The 19,922-nt window shown below is 50.9% G+C and overlaps 1 protein-coding gene across 1 annotated transcript; it reads left to right on the forward strand.

The window, feature by feature from the left end:
• The first annotated feature begins 663 nt into the window (after window positions 1-663).
• EIF4EBP1 (eukaryotic translation initiation factor 4E binding protein 1) lies at window positions 664-19,770 on the forward strand. The gene is made up of 3 exons (XM_037055362.1): window positions 664-1,051; window positions 16,816-16,995; window positions 19,307-19,770. Exons 1-3 carry the CDS (start codon window positions 907-909, stop codon window positions 19,336-19,338), a joined length of 357 nt encoding a protein of 118 aa, XP_036911257.1. The 5' UTR covers window positions 664-906; the 3' UTR covers window positions 19,339-19,770.
• Window positions 19,771-19,922: the final 152 nt, after the last annotated feature.

Here is a 19,922-nt window from a genome sequence, read left to right on the forward strand (position 1 = left end):
CTTTGCAAGCGGTGGCCACAATGCCATCAACTGTTCTCTCACCCAACAGGCTTTCCCCTCCTCCTTGCATTTTTCGCTCTCCACTTAGGGATCTCCTCGAAGATTCATGCCTCCATCCATTCAAGGGCTGCCTACAAAATGTCAGGCAGCCTGCGGGGCCTTGGACCCAACTCAAAGAGCTACAAAGAAGCTTCTTTGATCAACCCTTACCCCTCCCCCAACCTCCACTGATTGTCCTATCCCTTCGGGCTCCACCTCGCTCTAGATTTAGCCTTATCTCTCAGCTGACCGGTTCGTTCACGTGTGCTTCTCCCACACCCTCTCCAAAGCCATGGAGGGAGCATTCGCAGCCATTTCCTCAAAGCCTGCCGCATCGTGAATGCTCAGTAAATGGAGGAGGGGTGAATTCCAGTGAATCCTCACTTTCTACTGTGAGGCACTAACGCACAGAACGGGAAGGGCTGAGCTACCTGATGCCGTCCTGCAGGCCTCCCAGAGTGGCCCGGGTCGGCTAGGATCCCCGCAGAGCGGGGAGACACACCCCTGACCCAGGGATGTACTAACCTAGGCAAGCCTCCCCAAACCCCCACGCCCACCCATTCCAGAAAGCGAAGTTGGGAGGGACCCAGGAGCGAAAGCAGCAGGAAAAAAGGGATCGGCGCAGCACTGGTTGGCAGGCGATGGTCGGTAGGGGGCCTCCCATCTGGGGATACGGAGACACCCAAGTGCAGGGAGCCGCTGGACGGCTGGAGGGGCTGCGGAATGGCCTGAACTACAAATCCCAGGGGGCGTGAGAGAACCAAACGGAAGGGACTGCCTTGGGCGGGGCCGGCCTGAGCTAGGCGGGGCGAGGTTGGAGCTGTAAGAGGGCCACGCTCTAGCTACTGACACAGTGCACGGGAGACCATGTCCGGGGGCAGCAGCTGCAGCCAGACCCCAAGCCGGGCCATCCCCGCCACTCATCGGGTGGTCCTCAGCGACGGTGTGCAGCTGCCCCCCGGGGACTACAGCACCACCCCTGGTGGCACGCTCTTCAGCACTACCCCGGGAGGTAGGCACGGGCTCGCGGGGTCCGGGTGTGGGCAATGGAAAGGACAGACTGGGCAGAGCAGGCAGGATTGGGAACCGTCCACTGGACGGGGCGACCAGACCCAGGGTCGCGGTGACTGGGAAGAGCCGGTAAGGGGCATCAAGGAGGCAGCGAGGGTCACGGAGGTGGCCACAGGGAACGAGCGAGTGGCCGTGTCCCGTTGCCTGCGTGCTGCGTGCGTCCTCCAGAGCTGGGGTTGCAAACTGTCCCATTAGTTTCCTCTTTATGGGAGCGACGGCTGAGTGTCCCCCACGCAAACAAAAAGGCACGCTTCCAGGATTGCCACTGGTCTAGGCGCGCTGCCCCTTGTGGGTGTTGGGGGCACTCAGGAGGCGGAATACAGTGGGGTCAAGGTGCCCACCGATCAAGGAGAGGACTGGCCTGGGGTTTAGTTGGAATGGGACGGGCGTCCCACGTTGGGGTAAATGACTCTCGCGGAGCCCTTTTTTCCTTCCGGAGATACCCCCAGTTTTGCATCGGGCGGAGATACCACCCTCTGACGGAGGCTTTGGGAGGAGGGTGCTCGCCTGCTCCGCAGCACGTCGCCGGCAGCTGTGGCAGATTGCCTATTCGCGGTGTGGGGACTCCGCGGAGGGACCTGGGGCTTCGCGCAGGGCGGAGCAGGAGAACACGCTCCTCTGTCGGGGAGGGAGGGGGCGCCCCGTGTGACCTCCCTGAGAGTGGATGAGGAAGAGGAAGCTGAGCTGGCACGGGCTGGGGCCAGCCTTGGGCTGCCCTCGGGAGCCAGGCATTACCTCCCAGCCCCGATACCCCGCGCACAGGCGCTGATGAAATCTGCCCGCCTGTTTGCATAATGAAAAGCTCCGCGTGGCTCACCGCGTCCCTCCCATCCTCGCACTGTCCTCACCCCCTTTTGCTCTTCTTCCCTCCCCTACACCCTCCTCTACTGCCTAAACTACTCGAAAAGCGGCCACAGATCCTGGCGCTGCGCTGAGAGACAGGGGTGCGGGCAGACGCGGGCGGGGCGGGCGCAGTGCAGCCGCATCTCTTGCCAGCGTCCGGGGCCACATGCTTATTTTCTCAGGCAGCTGTCCCACCACCGGCGAGCACAGCCAGATCCGAGGTCTTGGGCTGTTTGATCCAAAACACACAACGTTAGACTCGTAAGGGGATCCTCGTCCAGCCGGGCTGCCTTATGCTACGGAACATGGCTCTGAGGCCCCAAAGCTTAAAAATGCGTGTCCGTTGTTGTCCAATGTCACACCGTTTTCCCAAGTGGGGCAAGAAGCAGCAACCAAGCATAGAGGGGGAGACTGTTGTCTCTCCTGTTAAAAACGACCCAAGGAAAAGTTGCCGGGGAGTCTTCCTGCCACTTTTGACTCCAATTCTCTTTCCTGGCTGACCTTTAATGTAGTCCATGCTGCTCTCCCTTTCTGTGTCCTGATGTGTCTTTCAGGATCTTTCCCAACAGTTGGGGGTGTGGGGTGCTTCAAGCAAGGGAGTGAATCTACTTGCTCTTCAGGGTGGGCGCTGGGGCACTCCTGAAGGTTCCAGAAGCCCTTTTTTTGCACGTTTTGTTGCTGCATGGGGACAGATCAGATTGGAAGCAACACCCAGCAGCACCGTTTATGTAGCGAACTTCTCACTCTGGACTAGGAAGTGGGTGTTTCCTGTCAGATTCTCTCTTAGAGGGTCTTCAGGTGGGAGAGAGGGGACGGGGCTTCTGCATCCAAGTGTAACTTAGTTTCTGAGGCCAACTGGGAGAAAGCTGGCAGTGTCAGGAGCCTAAAGCCAGGCCTTTTTTGCCTGAGGTGTCCAGTGCAGCAGGCACAGCTCCCAGGGAACCCTGGCTTGCCTCTGCCCCAGTTAGCCAAGGTGTGAAATCTTCCTACAAAACACGCCTCACCCTACCCCTTTGCCAGGGCAGAGAAGCTTGAACCTAATGAGTAAAGGTCATTCTGGTGCCCATTTCCTCTGGTCTGAAGTGCTGTCTCTCAATCTTCAGTGTGCCTGTGAATTACCTGGGCACCTGCTTTAAATGCAGATTCTGATTCTGTAGGCTCTGGGGTAGGGCCTGAGACTGCATTTCCAGCTAAGCTCTCAGTGATTGGTTTAAACGCCACACTTGAACGTGGGAGTTCCTTGCTTACCCATGGTTTCACTTTCCTCCATTTCAGTTATTCGGGGTCCAAAAAGATTTAGTGAGAAATTCTAGAAAAAAGTAATTCATACGTTTTAAATTGCACATTATTCTGACCAGGATGAAATCATATGACATCCTTCTCTGTCCCACCAGGGCAGTGAATCATTCCTTGGCCCAGCATATGCATGCTGAGTGTGCTATCCACCTGTTAGGCACACAGGGTTCAGTTCTGTCATGGTTTCATTCTCCACGAGGGCCTTGGAATGTGTCCCCCGTGGATAAGGGCACACTGCTGTGCTTTGAGTTAGTAGAAGGTGACTTCCCTCACCTTTTAGACCTTGGGATCCAGCAGAAAAGTGATGCTTCTGTCCAGGCAATCTTCTCTTGAGGTTGGGTTTGGTGGCCATCTTTAAATGGGGGTCTGGGGAGAGAGGCTGCATGGGTGCCCTCACTCGTTTGCTGGAGGTGTCAGGAGCTGTGGAAGTAGGTGTCTGGTGGTCACTCTTGCTGGAAAGGCACTGCAGTGCTCACCCCTGGAGGAAAAGGAGAGCAATCGATTTGCGCTGTCTCCACCTGGATGACTCCAGCTTACTTGCCGTGGTCATTTGCCTGCGCTGGTGCCGCCGCCGCCACTGGACACATGTGCACACACACGGCTGAGCCACACAGATCTGAAGTTAAATGTCTGGGGACCTCAAAAGAAATTTGCCGAAGGGAGTGTCGTTGATGAATATTTGCCCCCATGGAGCCTTGGAAATCTCCAGTGGCTTCATAAACCAGCAGAGTGTTTGCAAGGGTCAGAAGCCTTCCTTGGCTCCATCCCACCCCCACCAGCCTCCAGGTTCCAGGTTCCCTGTTGCATGTTTGACCCCAGAGCCTACAGGGGTTCTTCGGGTTGGAGTCATACTTAAGCCCGTACCCGGATAAGGTTAATCAGAGGTAAGCAGGTAAGAGCTACAGCTGTTAATGACACCTTGTTTGGTTAGACACGCACAGTTTGTGCCCAGGAAGCTTACCTTGGAGCAGCTCCCAAGTGTTTGGCTGTGGAACAGACAGTTCCAGAAGGGCGGGGGGTGGTTACTGGGCGCTGAAGCTAGAGCACGGCCAGCTCCCCAAGACCTCAGTCACAGAGAGTATGCCTCATTATTAAGGACAGGTTGAAAGGACTTGACGTTAAAGCAGCGAGGGAAATGGGGACCTCTTTTCACATTGACCTAAGCTTCCTTTTAAAGCATTACACAGGGGTGCCCAACCTGCGGCCCGTGGGCCCCATGCAGCCCAGGATGGCTATGTATGCGGCCCAACACAAAATCATAAATTTACTTAAAACATGGAAATTTTTGGTGATTTTGCGTCTCAATATATTTAATGGATGGCACTGATAGCTCTTCTTCTTCCAGTGTGGCCCAGAGATGCCAAAAAGTTGACTCCCTGCCTGAACATTCCACACTCTGCCCCTCATTAGAGATTTTGATGGGGGCCGTGGTGTAGGGCACCCCAAACTCCCTTAGATGCCCATGAGCCCACCTGCTTGGAGGGCATTCGCCACATCCAGAATTGGAAGGCAGTTTGACCTCAAGGGCTTGGATTTCTGGTTGAGGAAAATGAACTGTAAGCATCAAAGTTGTATCTGTAGCATGAAGCAATGAGACTGACAGCTCTCAATCCTAGAACCGGTAGAACCAGTAGAACTTGTATGATACTCAAATGAGAATTGCCCACTCCGAGCGATCACCCCGGTGGGCCTCACATTCTAACGATGCACATAGAAGGGTTAGACTTTAATTGCATTCAAAGGCTTACATATGTTTTTCAATGTCCTCAAAGGCAGCAGGCCTTTATTAATTGAAAGAGGAGTTTGATTTTTTTTTCTTGGAAGAGCAAATGGGTCTTTGCTACCAAAGTTGTTGAAAAGGCAGGCAGGGTGGTCCCATCTGTACCTGTTGGTAGTGAGGCATTTTCTGGTATGGGCCTTTATTTGATGTCTTTCCAAAAGAGAAGTTGGGAAGGGGCAGCAGTGTTGCGAACAGGATGGTGTCCCAAGGTGAAAGTTCTTCATGAACATTGCTCATTTGTACGCACAGATTCTGGCGTGTTGGAACAAATGGAAAACCTGTTACTTTCGGGTCTTACCCAATCCATGCCAGTGCTCTTCCTCTGTTATGATTCATAACAAATGGCTCACGTGTCTCTGTTTGGTGTCTGTGCTTACTCGCTTGGCTCAAGAGTTCTTTCAGAGCAGTCTCACTCATCTTTGTTATCTCCACGGCTGAGGGCCAGGTCTGGTGTCTAGAATGGGAAAGGTTGAGAAGAATCCCGGAATGAAAGCATGTTCAGGGTAACCTGCTTTCTTTCCCACCAGGCCCTGGTCTGAGCTGTCTTAATGATAACATGTACAGGGCCTCATTGTTCATCTTGGGATGTCCCGGGCAGAAACTTACTTTCTCTGGACTTTCCCACTCAGTCCAATATTGCAGATGACAGTATCACTGATACTACTTTTCTCTATTATGACTGAGCAGAAAAAAGTGACTCTTTTCTGCTGAACAAGTCAGTACGGGGGCCAGGGTCTCAGACGCAGGGACTGATGCTCCTTACATACATGTGTGTACCCAGTATCCCTGACCAAGGAGGAGTAGATGACATCTGCCCATGACATTTGGATGGCAAGGACATGGGTAACAAAAGGGACCTTGGAATCCAATATCTGGGCCCAGGAAAGTTCACTGGGAGGGCTCAGAGACCAGGCCCCGAGTGCCAGGGCTCACCAACTGCCCGGAGGTGCTTGTGTTGATGAGAAGGGCTGTGCCAGTTAGTTGTTGCTGTCTAACATGCCATCACAAAACTAGAAACTTCAGCAGCACCAACACCCTGTTGTTTCTGCCCATTCTTGAGGCTACCTGGGCAGCCCTTGGTGGTCTTGCCTGTGCTCACTTACACTTGGCAGCTGGGTTGCCCTTGGCTAGAGAGGGTCCAAGATGGCCTCACCCATGAATCCGGGCATTGCTGGGGACACTAGGGAGGCTAGGGCCTCTCTCTGTCCTCTTGGCCTCACTCTATCCAAGAGTTTTAACCTGAGCTTATTTGGTTGGCGGTTTGCAAGGCCTCTTAAGGGCCAGGCTCAGAAGTCACATAACATCACTTAAACATTATGTTCTTTTTTTTAAGATTTTATTTATTTATCTTTAGAGGGGAAGGGAAGGAGAGAGAGAGAGAGAAATGTCAGTGTATGGTTGCCTCTCGTGAGTCCCCTGCTGGGAACTGGCCTGCAACCCAGACATGTGCCCTGACTGGGAATCAAACCACGATCCTTTGGTTTGCAGGCCCGCGCTCAATCCACTGAGCTGCACCAGCCAGGGCTAAACATTATATTCTGTTAGTCAGAGCATGACACAGGGCTAGCCCAGATTGGAAGGGTAGGGTGGGGGTGATAGCGGCCTTTGAAAGAGGGAAGGCACTTGTGTGAACAGGGATGGGAGGCATTGTGGGGGCCACAGTGTCAGACCATTTTCCACTAGGGCCAAGGCTCCAAAAATGGTCCTTCGAAGGAACTTAACCGGCCGGCAGAGCCAAGGCCAGGTGTGGAAGCCCAGTGGAATCACCATCCTGGGCATCTACTCCGGCTTTAAGGACAGTGGACACCTTCTGGAAAGCACTGAGTCGTAGATCCCATGCCGCATTTCCAAGGGCTTTTGTCCAGCTCGACCAAGCAAACCACACAGATGGCCGTGAAGCCAGACCCCTGGGCAATAAACACATTTCACTTTCTGTCATGCCTCTCCTTCGTCACTGCTACCCGGCCTACCTTCTCTTCCCTTTCAAGTGGGCGGGCTCTGGGAACGTTTCAGAGGAGCCCACACTTGCTCTGCCTAGCCATTTGAATGTCCTTGATTTTTCTGGAGTGCTGATGATAGGTCGGAGTTGAGTTTCTGAACCCAGCAGCCCAAAAGTGGGTAGGAGGCAGGATACCAGGAGGTACAGGTCAGGTTGAGAACTCGCTTGGTTTCTGGTGATGCGTGTAGTGTGGAGGGTCAAAAGTAGGTCTCTTGCCTTAAAGAGGGTGTGTGTGTCAAAACAGATTTCTGCCATCAGCACTTCGGAATAAAAGGGTAGAGTGGGCCTAGTTCACTTTGCCAGGGCCGCCATAGCAAAATACCACAGCCTGGGTGGTTTACACCATAGAAATTTATTTTCTCACTGTTTTGGTGGCTGGAAGTCCAAGATCAAAGTCCAAGATCAAAGTGCTGGCAAGGTTGGTTTCTCCTGAGGTCCCTGTACTTGGCTTACAGACAGCCATCTCTTACTGCCTCTCACATGGCCATGGTTTGTTCCTCTGTGGTGTCTCTCTGTTTTACAAGGACACCAGCATATTGGATGAAGGTCCCACCCCAATGGCTTCATTTTAAAAAAAATTTTTAAGCCTCTCCCAAGGATGTGTTCATTAATTTCAGAGATAGAGGAAAGGGAGGGCAGAGAGAAAGAGAGAAAGGAACATCAATGTGAGAGAGGAATATCAATCAGTTGCCTTCTATACACACCCCGACCGGGGATCGAACCCACAACCTAGGTATATGCCCTGACCTGGAATTGAACCCACAGCCTTCTGATGTATGGGATGATGCACCAACCAACTCAGCAACCCAGCCAGGGCCCCAGTGACTTCATTTTAACGTAATGGCCGCTTTAAAGACCTTACCTCCAAATATTGACTACACTGAGGTGTACTGGGGGTTGGGACTTCAACGTGTGAATTTAAAGGGACGCAGTTTACACAAAACAGAGTGCCCCTCCCCTTTCCAAGGACAGCATGTATTTCTGTATAACCGGAGGCATTTTGGAAGGGTATTCCCTATTGGTAATGAATTACAGGGGTCCCCCACACCCTGCTCTGCTCAGGTACATTTTGAAGTGTTTGGGGGAATGAGAGAAGAGGAAGGAGCTTGGCCAGCCCTTAGAATAATTATTTTAGCTTTTTTGTTTTGCAAGGCTCTGTAAAAACCTTGTTCCTCCTGTTCATTTTCAATGCACTGGCCTTAATCCCTTCAAGGGAATTCCTTTGAAAAGAGGGACTAGCCAGAAGGGCCCTTAGCCATTTGCTGATGGCCTCTGGTTGGTATTTGAGGAGCTTCATAAGATTCCTGGCATGAGACATGTTGGGATCTTGACTGTCTTTGCAGAGGTGGTGGGGGCAGGGGTGAAGAAAAATCTCTGCTTCTCTCACCAAGACTTTCTCCCACAAGTCAGGCCTCCTTGCCAAACAGCTCAGCCAGAAATACTGCCCAGACACTTGCTGCCTGGCAGTAGTGGGGGTGGGAGATCCGTGCCGGACCAGGGGTCCGTCCGACCGTGCACTTGCCCCCGGGGTTGACACAGAGCTGGTGAGAGCTGAATTTAAAATTGTCCGGGTTATTTTGACCCCAGGCTGCTGGCTTGCATCTGGTGAGCACAGGCATTCAAACCTTCCCCTGACCCTGTTGTGAAATGCTCTCCCTTTCCCTGGAATGGGAACAGCAGTTCTAGGAATTCCATTCTTGTACTCTTGCTGGGCCTCACATCCCGCTCGGGGGAAGAATGCTGCCAGGGGAGGCCCGGGGGAAGCCAAGGATGAGCTAGGCTCAACTTACAGGAGTCGCATCCAGCAGCATTTGGAACCCGAGTGTGGGCACTGTGGGGAGATGGAGAAGTTTAGGCGGGCCTCCTTCTCAGGGAACATCCTGTTCCAGCCAAACACTCAGAGGAAGTAAAAGTCTGAAGACCCCTGTAATTTTTCCAGTTGTCAGGGCTGGCTGAGGCTCAATAGCCCATCTGCCTGGCTAATTTTAAACAGAGGTTGGTGTTTAGGATTGGAGATAAGACAAGCTAGGTCTGCCACTGGATGTCTGTCTGGGTGGCTGTGGGGGGCTGCCTTTCTGAGCCTCAGTTTCCTGTCTGAGTTGAGGATAATGTATCTCCCTCACTGGCAGGGTTTGGGGTCAACGAGATTCAGCATGTCAGGCTGTGAGTTCTGGCCCCCAGGCAGGCAGTGATCACAGATGGGGATTGCTAGTCACCTTACCTGAAAACCTTAGCATTCCTTACGCAGTACGTGTTTTTGAGCACCTGTTCGGCACTGTACTGGCTGCAGAGGACATAAGTGAATGTTCTTCGTCTCCTGCTTGTGTATGCTTTCCTGAGTGATTTTCTTGTAATAGCAATTGTGTGGATGTCATGGTTCATTCGCAAAAAAAGGAGTCAAGACACGTGTTATCTCATCCTCCACGATACTCCCGTGAGGTGTGGACTCTGTTAGTACTGCCTCTTCCAGCTGAGGAGCAAGGCTGGGAGTCCAGGGGCTGGGGCATGGCACACCCAGGTCTGAGCCCAGAGCTTCTGCCCCCCGGCCGGAGCTATCTGCACGACTTTAAGTGCCTGCCAACAAGGAGATCCTAAAAATAAATGTGAGCTTATTGGGGCTGGAACAGACCCTGGAGATTACCTACAAAGCCTGGTACAGCATTGATGCTTTAAAAATAGTTCCACGAGCCCAATCTACCACCCTTGTTTACAGGTGAGAAAACCAGACCCTGGGGGAACGTCTAAGGCACTTTATACCTTCAAGTAAACTGTCCTCAGCACAGAGCGTGCCTTGAGAAACATGCCCCTCCCACCAGGTCTCCTTCCGGGGCTGTTTTTTTCTCCCCTGTTTTGTCCCAGCTTTGACCATATATTGGTCCCCGGCATGGATGGGACCCAATAAAGGGTAAAATATGTCGCCTGAAGCTATACTGGTCATGGTAATAGCTAGCATTTGTTTGTAGAGGGCATACTGTGTGCCAGCCACTGTTCTAATCCACATAACCACCCCCTACAGTTGGCACTGAAATCGTCATGCCCATGAGGCAGAAGAAGAAACTGAGGCACCAAGAGATGGAGTAATCATTTGCCCCGAGGTGATTAGAACTGGGTTTCTAACCACAGGCTACGGGAAGAGCGGCAAGTAGTCTTCCCGAGGCACGGTCCCTACCGGCCTCTCCACAGGGCAGGGAACTCTGCAGACCACCGAGTTTCCATTTCCCCCACGTGTGCTTCTCCGGTGGTTCATTTAAAAAGGCTTTCAGCCCTGGCCGGGTGGCTCGGTTGGTTGGAGTGTCATCCCACACACGGAAAGGCTGCGGGTTCGATCCCCAGTTGGGCCGGTATGGGAGGCAACCAGTTGACATTTGTCCCATTGATGCTCCTCTCTCTCTCCCTTCCTGAATGAATGAATGAATGAATGAATGAATGGGCTTTTACTTAGAATAGCTTCAGGTCTTCTCTACCGGTAGTTCAAGACCAAACCTTGACCTCTACCTTCGCCCCTCCCCCCGCACCCAACAGGATCAAGACCGCAAGCGGTCTGAACCATGGGGGAATCCACCTCTGTTCCACTCCTGCCCTGCGGGGGGACAAGGCTCTGGATTCCCCCCTAGGTTGTCCCCAATCCATCTCCCCCGCAGCCCCTCACTTTTCGGAGTGGTATGGATGTTTCTCTGGTTCGCAGTTTAGGATCAGGCTTCCCGGAAGCTGGAAGAGAGGGCTGATGGGGGGCCTGGTATCTCCGTCCCCGCTGGCACGCACAGGGTAGGTAACTCCCACGTCCCGCTGTGGTCCCCACATACGCCTCTGTTTGGGGACGTCACACAGTTGACTTGTTTACAGGTCCCTCTCCGCTGACTATGTAAATTATGGGTGTCTGAGGTCAGGAAACTCTAACTGGAAACTCTAACTGTTGCTGGTGTCCCTGGCCCCTAGCATGGTGCTGGTGCACAGCGCTTCCTGAGTAATTACGTGACACCCGCACACCTGCTTTGGGGGGGGGGAGAGGATTGAACAAAGAGTGCTGCTGTGTAGGCGAGGGTTACCACTCGTCCCTGGGGTGCAGTAGTGCCCATCCTTGAATGCGGTTTATGGGAGTCAAGTCTACTGTGGACAGAGGCTGGTACACACCAGCCTGAGCAGTGCTAGAGGGGTGAGGTAATCGAGCTGCTTCTCTAGCCCAGCAGGGGGCGCCCTGGGCTTTGGGGGGTAGAGTGGGGGAGTGTACCTAGTTCTAGCCCAGGCAGTTTTAACTTAACTTACTAGAAAACGAAATTCTATATCCTTAGAATGACCCTATATGTTTATTTGTTGCTTATTGTCCATATAACCTAATTAGAATTTTGTATTTTGAAAAAATGCTCAGTGTAAAAGATGTTTGGTTGGGTTATTATTATTATTTTTATTTTTTTGCTTTAATCCCCAAATATACACAACATACAGTTCTGTGATGCTCATACAATATATTGTGAACAATGCACACTTTCCTTATTTCAATTAGTAGCTTCACAGCATCGTACTGTAGGTCTAATCCATAATTTATTTAACCTGTTCCTTAGTTTTTAAAAGTGTCTTTTTTGTGTGTACAATTATATTATTCTGTCTACTTTTGTACATACTTGATTTTTGATAATAAAAGTATTTTAAAGGTACTACATGTAAAGAGTTTATATGTGCAAAAAATTAAAACTCATAAGTACTAAAAGGCTTCTAATGATATAGCAGCCTCTTGTCTCTCCCACCCCTGTCTTAATCTCACTCTTCAGAAACAACTAATAACATTTTTTAGCCCTTCTCGGAGGGATTTACCTCCATATTTCTAGCTTTTTATTGATTTTTATCTATTGACTTATTTTTTGACAGATGATAGTTTATTAGCATGTGTACATTCTTGTCCTCTCCTCCCATTCTCCCAAAATAATTACATCGCAAATTTTAAAAAATATGTATTTATTACTTTTATTGCTATGACTAGATGAGCCAAATAGTTTACAATAATAGTGTTTACATTTTTAAACAACTTTTAAAAAATGGCTTCATCTAAAAATGTGCTTAGTTTTCATTCAGGAAGTCTTCCCACACCCTCCAGTACCTCTTGTTACAGTTTTACACGCACAGTCCACCTTCTAAAATTACTGGTCCCTTTTCTTTGCCTCTTTCCTGAACTAACACGGTTTGGCTGCTCCGAACCTGCCACACAGCTGACGACACAGGATTCCCGATGCCTGTCGTCTTCCTCTCCTCTTGGTAGAATACACCCTCCTGTAGCTTCCTGAAAAGATCGCTCTTCTGCTTTCACTTGACTAGCTTCCGGGTGAGTGTAAAACTCAAGACTGACACAGTCTTCAGCCTTCCAGCGTTGCCTTTAGGACATTTTGTGGCATTGTTATTCCCAATCCTCGAGTGCACCTGTTGTTCCCCCACCCCTTTCAAGAAGGTTTTACAATTTTCCTTCTATCCTCGGTATTGGGAAATATCACAATGAATGTTAAATGAGTGTTTTTTAACTCCTTGCACTGGATACTCAAAGGGCATTCCAAGACTCATCCTTTACTTCAGGACAATTCTCTTTCTTTTTTCTATTTAAGTGAATTCTTTTTACCAACTTCTTCTTTCTCTCTCTTTTTTTCTAATCCTCGCCAGAGGATGTGTTTATTGACTTGAGAGAGAGAGAGAGAAAGAAACATCAGTTGCCTCCCATACTCACCCCGACCAGGGATCGAACCTACAGTCTAGTATGTGTCCTGACCAGAGATCGAACCCGCGATGTTTTGTTGCACAGGATGATGCTCCAGCTAATTGAGCCACCCACCCAGGGCTCTTCTTTCTCTTTCTTGACTTCCTGTTATCCAATATTGAATCTCTAGTTTATTTTTTTGCTTATTCATCTTTTGTCTTTCTGTTCTTTAAATATTCTGCTAATTTATTCCAGAAATGTGTGGAGGCATTTGGCAGTTCATGTTTAAGAGTGAGGTACCGGAAGCCCCTGTGTGTTCTGGAGAGTGGTAGGCTCAATCTGGTGGCCAGCTGGGTTTTTTCACTGGGGAGCCCCTCTCCAAATCAGTTTCTATGTCTTTACTCATTATCCTGAAGCATGGCAGGGCAGGGGATTTGAGGCTCGCCATTCAGGAGGTCAACTTTAGCTCAGTTTCCCATCCCTCCTGGGGTGAGGAACTCAGAGCCTCCCAGCCCCCATCTCATTTCCCACAATGCCTCTAATTCCTGAACTTGGGGTTCTCTGGGCCAGCCCCACTTGCTTCCTCTTATACCTTCCATAAGACCACAGCTGACCAGCACCCTCCAGCTGCTGCTGCTCAGCTTTTTGCTGGGACCTTGGCATCCCCCTCCGGTGTCATTTCCTGCCCCCAAATGCAGGCCAAGTCCCCAGCACCAGGAGACCACAGCAACAATTCCAGCCAAAGGCTCCTGTCTTTGACCATATGGAACTCTGTGTGTTTTGTTAAGTTTTCCTCATCTGTGGGAAGTTTAGGGACTCTCCAGAAGATCACTATTAAACTGAAGCTGGGCGGTGGTGAATCCCATGAAGGGACGGAAGAAAACAGGCTTAAACACGAGCCAGAGAGCTTGGTAGGGAGCATCTCCACCACGTGGGTCGGTAGCTTCCTTCCTCGCAGGCCCCAGCGGAGTGAGAGTGGCTTTGTGGTCCCCACCCCTCCTCCCCTCCTAGGCTCAGAGCCTTGTCAGCTGATTTCTGGACACCGCTGTCCACCCTCTGCAGCCACCTCAGCCATCACTTAGCGAATAGACTTTATTGGCACAAATGAGGATTTTCATCTTTAATTAAGTGCTCCAGCTATGGGACAAAAGGAACACAGAGGCTGTGTCTTTTTGTCTCTTAAGTATAATTAAGGATTTAAAAATTACCGGCAGCCCTTCTGGACATATACGCCTAAGAATCAAAAGCACGACCTCGAAGAAGCGCTTGCACACCTGTGTTCATAGCGGCATTCTTCACAACAGGGTAAAGGGGGAGCAGCCCAAGTGTCTGTGGATGAACAGGCTGCGGTATCGCCATGCAATGGCATATTACTATAGCATGTGTAAAAAGGAAGGACACTGCCACGTGCCACAACAACACAGGGGAACCTTGCAGACATCACGCTCAGAGAAAATCAGTCCCAGAGAGAAAAATGCTGCGCGATTCCAGCTCCATGGGGAACCTAGAGGAGTCCGAGTCCTAGAGGCAGAAAGCGGGATGGAGGTGCTGAGGGTGCCTGGGAGGGGAAGCGAGGGGTTGTTTCATGGTTTCAGAGTTTCAGTTTTGCAGGAAGAAGAGAGTTCTGGAGTTTGGTTGTGCAACAGTGTGAATGCACTTAACACCGTTGCACTGTACACTTAAACATGGTTACGATGGCAAATTTTGTTATTTATATTTCACCACAGTTTTGTTTTTTTTTAAAAAAGATCACTGAGTGCCCTGTCTGGGTTGCTCAGTTGGTTAGAGTGTCATCTTGGTACGCCAACGTTGTGGGTTCAATTCCCAGTCAGGACACATGCAAGAATCCACCAATGATGCATAAATAAGTGGAACAGCAAATTGATGTTTCTCTCTTCTTCACCCCCTTTCTCTCTCTCTAAAAAAATAAAAATTAAAAATAAATAGTTTTTAAAAATCATCGAGGCCTATGACCTTTAAAGGCACTTCCCAGAAACTGCTGGCTTCAAAGTTCTTTTTTTAAGACAATGGAATCCCCAGCTCTTAGGTTCCATTCTGACAGGGTCAGTTCCCTACTCTGTAGTGAACAAACCAGCAAAAAGGCAAAGATGAGGGGAAGCAAGGAGATGAGGAGGTAAAGTGGAGGATTAAGAAACAGAAAAGTGGTCCAATCTCTGAAGCCAGGACATCACCCCACAAAGAGAGGGGACCGTTTTCCATTTATAACCTGCTTGGTTCATTGGCACACAGCCCTCGGTGTTACACCTGAGGAAACTGAGGCCCAAACGGGGCGGGGGGGGGGGGTGGTGGTGGGCAGGCACAGAGGGTTGATCGCTCAGCCGCCTGGTGGTAGAGCCTGAAGCGCAGCCCCACTGGCTCTGTTACTCACCTGCCCCTCCCCCACCGCGCTGCAAGAAATGGCAACTGTGAGCTTTAACCACCAGGTGATGAGAAGCAGGGCTGTCCGCTTCAGTGTTATCGCCTCCCAGACAAGGAGAGCAAGGCGAGGCGACAGCCAAGATGGAGCCCGTCAGCCTGGGACGACCGTGCACGCAGACTGGGCTCCCTGTCTGGGACCTTCAGCATCCGGGATCCACCTGGAGCCTAACCTCGGGAACTCCTCCTCCGAGGTCAAAGATGCAGCCGGTTCCTCCCTCTCCAGGGGTTGCCAGAGAGGCCAGCTGTTGGAATGTCACTCCTCACAGGCGTCCCATGGGGGAGGGGATAGTTGACAAGTAGGGGCATTCCTGAAGTCTTGGCTTCTAAACTCCGGGCATTCATCTTCCAGCTGCGGTTCTCATCATGCCTTGCCTTCTGCTTGTACATGTGTGTGATACAGTCTTCTATCACCTTACCTTTCAATCTCATTTTTATTATATTTTATGACATGCCTTAGGTATTATATAACTTAGTATTATACAGGGCGGGGCAAAAGTAGGTTTAGCGTTGTGCGTACACAAAGCAGAGTTTATTCTTGTGTTATTATTTACTCATTATTGTATTATTTTCCATGCAAATAATTGTAAACCTACTTTTGCCCCACCCTGTGTTAAATTATATCCTATTATGTATTAAAAGGAAACTTGATGCCATGCTTATATATGGAAAACCAGATTCCCTTGCCATAAATAGAAGGCAACTATAGAAAGAAATATAATGACAACAAGACAGTTTTAAATTCTTGCTAGATTCCCTTGCCTGCTGAAGGCTTTGAACCTGAGGCCTGCCCTTCGTTGACAAGGGAACAATCAGCAAGTGTTCCTGAGGGATCGAGTTTCCAAGGGGATCTAGATTAAACACCCTCTCACTGTTCCCCGGTGTTGGGCGAATCAGCTGGGTCCGATGCCTCAGAAAACACTCTGTTTTGAAGTATCACCGGACGGGTCTTGGGCATGGTTTGAGGGTAGTGAATAATTCCATGAGACCCAGTCCTCACCCCAGGGTGACACTTGTGAAAGGAAGACAGAAAGAATTATGAGTGGGTCGCGGACCGTGGACAAACCCTGAAGTGCGGTGACACCTCCGAGCAATGGGTGAACCGGGGTTGGGGCAGAGCAGGTTTGCACAGGGGAGAGGCGCTTGGCAGGGCCTCTGGGTCACTCCTCTCCACAAGCCCAGGCGGGAGAGTTCTCGTGTTTGAGAATCATTCAATTTTCTGTTCACTCATTTGTAAAATGGAAGTTTAAGATTCTGGATATGCCACAAGGGTGCTGTAAGGATGGAAGTGAAAAGTGAGTGAAAACGTAGCTTTTCCACTGTGGGGTGTGATTGGCACAAGTAATAGCAACAAGCACCGATTTAGGGAAGTGAGTGGGTGGGCTTGAAGGAGTGAGCACAGGGTGTACAAAGCCCTGAGGGAGAAAGGACACAGTCGGTGGCCAGTGGGCCTCTTCTTCCACGGGAGTGGCCTTCATAACAGGTCGCCAGGGCGGTTTGGTGGTGGCAGAGTCCTGGCTGTAGCCAGGCACCTGAAGAAGTCTCACCCCTTTTATAGGTCTGGCATTTACAGGAAAACCTGCTGCCTCTGCCGCAGCCATGCCTCAAAGAAGGGGGAAAATGGGCCCGCAGGGAGTTCAAGATGGCTTTACCAGTGTCCCCGTTCCTTTCCAGGTACCAGGATCATCTATGACCGGAAGTTCCTGATGGAGTGTCGGAATTCACCTGTGACCAAAACACCCCCACGGGACCTGCCCACCATTCCGGGGGTCACCAGCCCTGCAAGCGATGAGCCCCCCACGGAAGCCCGCCAGAACCACCTGCAAAACAGCCCCGAAGAGAAGCCAGCAGGCGGTGAGTGGCTGGGCTTGGCCAGGCTCTTGGGACGGAGCTGTATGTGGCCTGAGAGTTCTGCCCAGTAGGGGGAACTCCAGGGAGGAAACAGTGGTGACAGCCGGTGGTGACAGCCTCCGGTGACAGCCGCCCGCACCTGTGGAGCAGCTCAGGCTCCAGAGGCTGGGGTCGGGATTGGGGGGATGGTGGGGAGAGCTTTTGTCAACACCAACGTTCCCCATGAACGAGGCCCAAGACCCCCAGGAAAGATGATTTGGCCTCTTGAGGTGGTCTAGTCAGCAGGGCAACCAGAGTGAGATGGGAGAGGTTCCCCACAGCGATTTCCTGCGTGTGCCCCTTTATAGAATTGCCCCTGAGGCAGTACCTGGTATCCAAAACACTTGAAACACACCCACAATGTTCATGTGCAGGAGGTGACTTTTTGAACACATGGGGTCCTTGTTCCCTAGGAAATGACACATCTAACAGGCTCAGAAAAGCACCCAGAATGCCTTCTGTCAGGGTGTTGGTCCACTAACGGATTGTTGATGAAAACAGATTGAAACAATGCAGCCAGTTGTTTCTGCAAGTTTGCCTTGGGGTCTCTAAAGCCTTCTGGTCCCGGCAAGTAACCAGAGCGGCACCGCAGGCAGAGGTGTGTGTGGATGTAGTTTCTGTGGCCCTGTGCCTGCTTGTCTGAGCATCTGAGCTCGCCCCCTGCAGGAAGAGTCAGTGTAGGCACGTGCAGCAAACTGCCAGCCTGGAACCCGCTGACCCCTTCACCAGGAAGGCAGCGCACCAGACCAGGCAGGAAGCAGCTGGGACCTTGGGTTGGGCTGGCTTTGCTGACAGCAGCAGAATCTATCTAGCCAGGGCCTGCATGACACACTTTATAATTACCTTGGGAACCCCATGGCCCAAGACAGGAAGCGGTTGCCTTGCAGTGCAGACTTGGAGAGCAGTAGACGTCAGGGAAGTGACACAGAGAGTGATGAGGATGGCACCAGGCGGTGGGGTTCCCTGCTGTGTGTTAAAGGATGGAGAGAAGGAGGGACAGATGTACGTGGTGGCACAGTGCCTCCCATCCTCACTGTTTGCTTCAAAGCCTGGACGTTGAGGGTAGAGGTGCAACTCCTGAAGTTGTTAAGTCACCACTACCTGAAAGCTGTTCCCGGCCCCCACTTGCATACCTTCTTCCCTCCCAGTTTCTAGAACTGCCCTGGCCCATACCAAATGCAGGGCTTGCCCGGTGGTGCCCCAGGCAGCAGCCTTATCCACAGTAATGATGGGCCTTATCCACAGTGGTGATGGGGTGTGGTGGTGAGGAAGTGACATCATTTTTCATCTTGCTGAACTGGATGTAAGAAGCCAAGGCTCCTGGTCTTGGACCCAGGCATTTGTGTAAAGGAAACAGGAAGAAGAGCCCAGTTGTTGTTCTGTGGGACCAGAGCAGGCATCTTACTGTGTAGAACCTTGGGCCTTCCCCAGGAGATGTTGAATGAGGTAGTGGCACTAAAAAGAAAAACAACCTGCTACAGCATGAATGACTTGGAATTTTTAGTGGGAAGGGGGGCGAGGGCAGTGAGTGACTGACTTACCCAAATAACTACTATTCCAGGCTATTCCATGGGCAGTCAGATGTATTTCTTGTAGGTTATGGTACCATTTTCTTAACCAAAAGCTGAGACGCGCGCTCAAAAAAGTTATATGCTTAAGGAATATTTTTCTTTTCTCTCCTTTTTTAAAAAAAGATTTTACTTATTTATTGTTAGAGAGGGGGAAGGGAGAAAGGAAGGGAGAGAAACACTGATGTAAAAGAAACATCAATCACTTGCCTCTCAGGCACACCCTGAGTGGGGATCCAACCCACAGCTCATGCATATGCCCAGACTGGGAATCGAACCTGCATCCTTTCTTTGCTTTGTGGAATGATGCCCAATACACTGAACCACACAGGTCAGGGCTTAAGGAATATTTTTCTATGAAATTATGTTTGTGTCAATTTGCAAGTAACCATTCATTCTTATTAAAAATAGAAAGATATTATGAAGAGTTCAGGACTGTCACCTGGCCTGTGGGAGATGTGGTCTCTGCTCTTTCTTTGGGATTGGGGAAGAGGGCACAGCTGGACAGGGCACCTTTGGGCCTATGTTTCTGAGAATGCCTAGTGTAGTCCTCCCTTCCCTTCGCTCACCTTGGCAACATGGACCTGGCCTCTGCTCTTCCTGCAGGAGCACCAGACTGCAAAGCTAACCCTTCTCCCTGACCTCTAAAATGTCAGTTCTACTAATGGCTCGTTGCTTACCTGACCTTCTGCCCTTTCTCTCCCCAGGTGAAGAGTCACAGTTTGAGATGGACATTTAAGGGACCAGTCATCAGATTGAGCAATGCCTCTGGGCCCCTCTGGCCCTTCTCGAGAGAAGAGTCACACCAGCCAGTTCTCATCCTGGGCAGGCACTGGGTGTGGGGTGGACCACCCTGGTCCTCTGTTCCCTCGGTCAGGGCACCTGCTCCCCCTTCCTCTTGATGAGCACCAGCAGATACCTCTATGTGCCTCCAATCCTGCAGGGGCTGGCACCCCAAGGAGAGTGACTCTTGAGCATACACCCTGCAGCCTGGGGCCAGGAAGCGGACTTGGAAGAGCCATTCTGGATAATCATGGCTCTTCCTCTGAAGACATACCCACCCCTTCCTTACATTATTGTGCCTGGGAAACTTCCCTCCCCCCTGCTTCCCCAAGAGAGGAAATAAAAGCCACCTTTGCCGCAGGGCCAGGAGTTGGCCCTGTCTGACGTCTTTTCAGCTCCACACAGATAACTAACACCAACTACTATGGGCACAGTGCTCATAACGCACGTTCCTATATAGCATCTCATTCGATTCTCGTGCCAATCCTGCAGCCTAAGTAGGGCAAGTGTTATCCTCATTTTACAGGACAGAAGTTACGG

This window comes from Sturnira hondurensis, unplaced genomic scaffold (assembly GCF_014824575.4).
Source record: "Sturnira hondurensis isolate 20B ecotype Veracruz unplaced genomic scaffold, ASM1482457v3 Scaffold0008640, whole genome shotgun sequence".
Lineage (NCBI taxonomy): Eukaryota > Metazoa > Chordata > Mammalia > Chiroptera > Phyllostomidae > Sturnira > Sturnira hondurensis.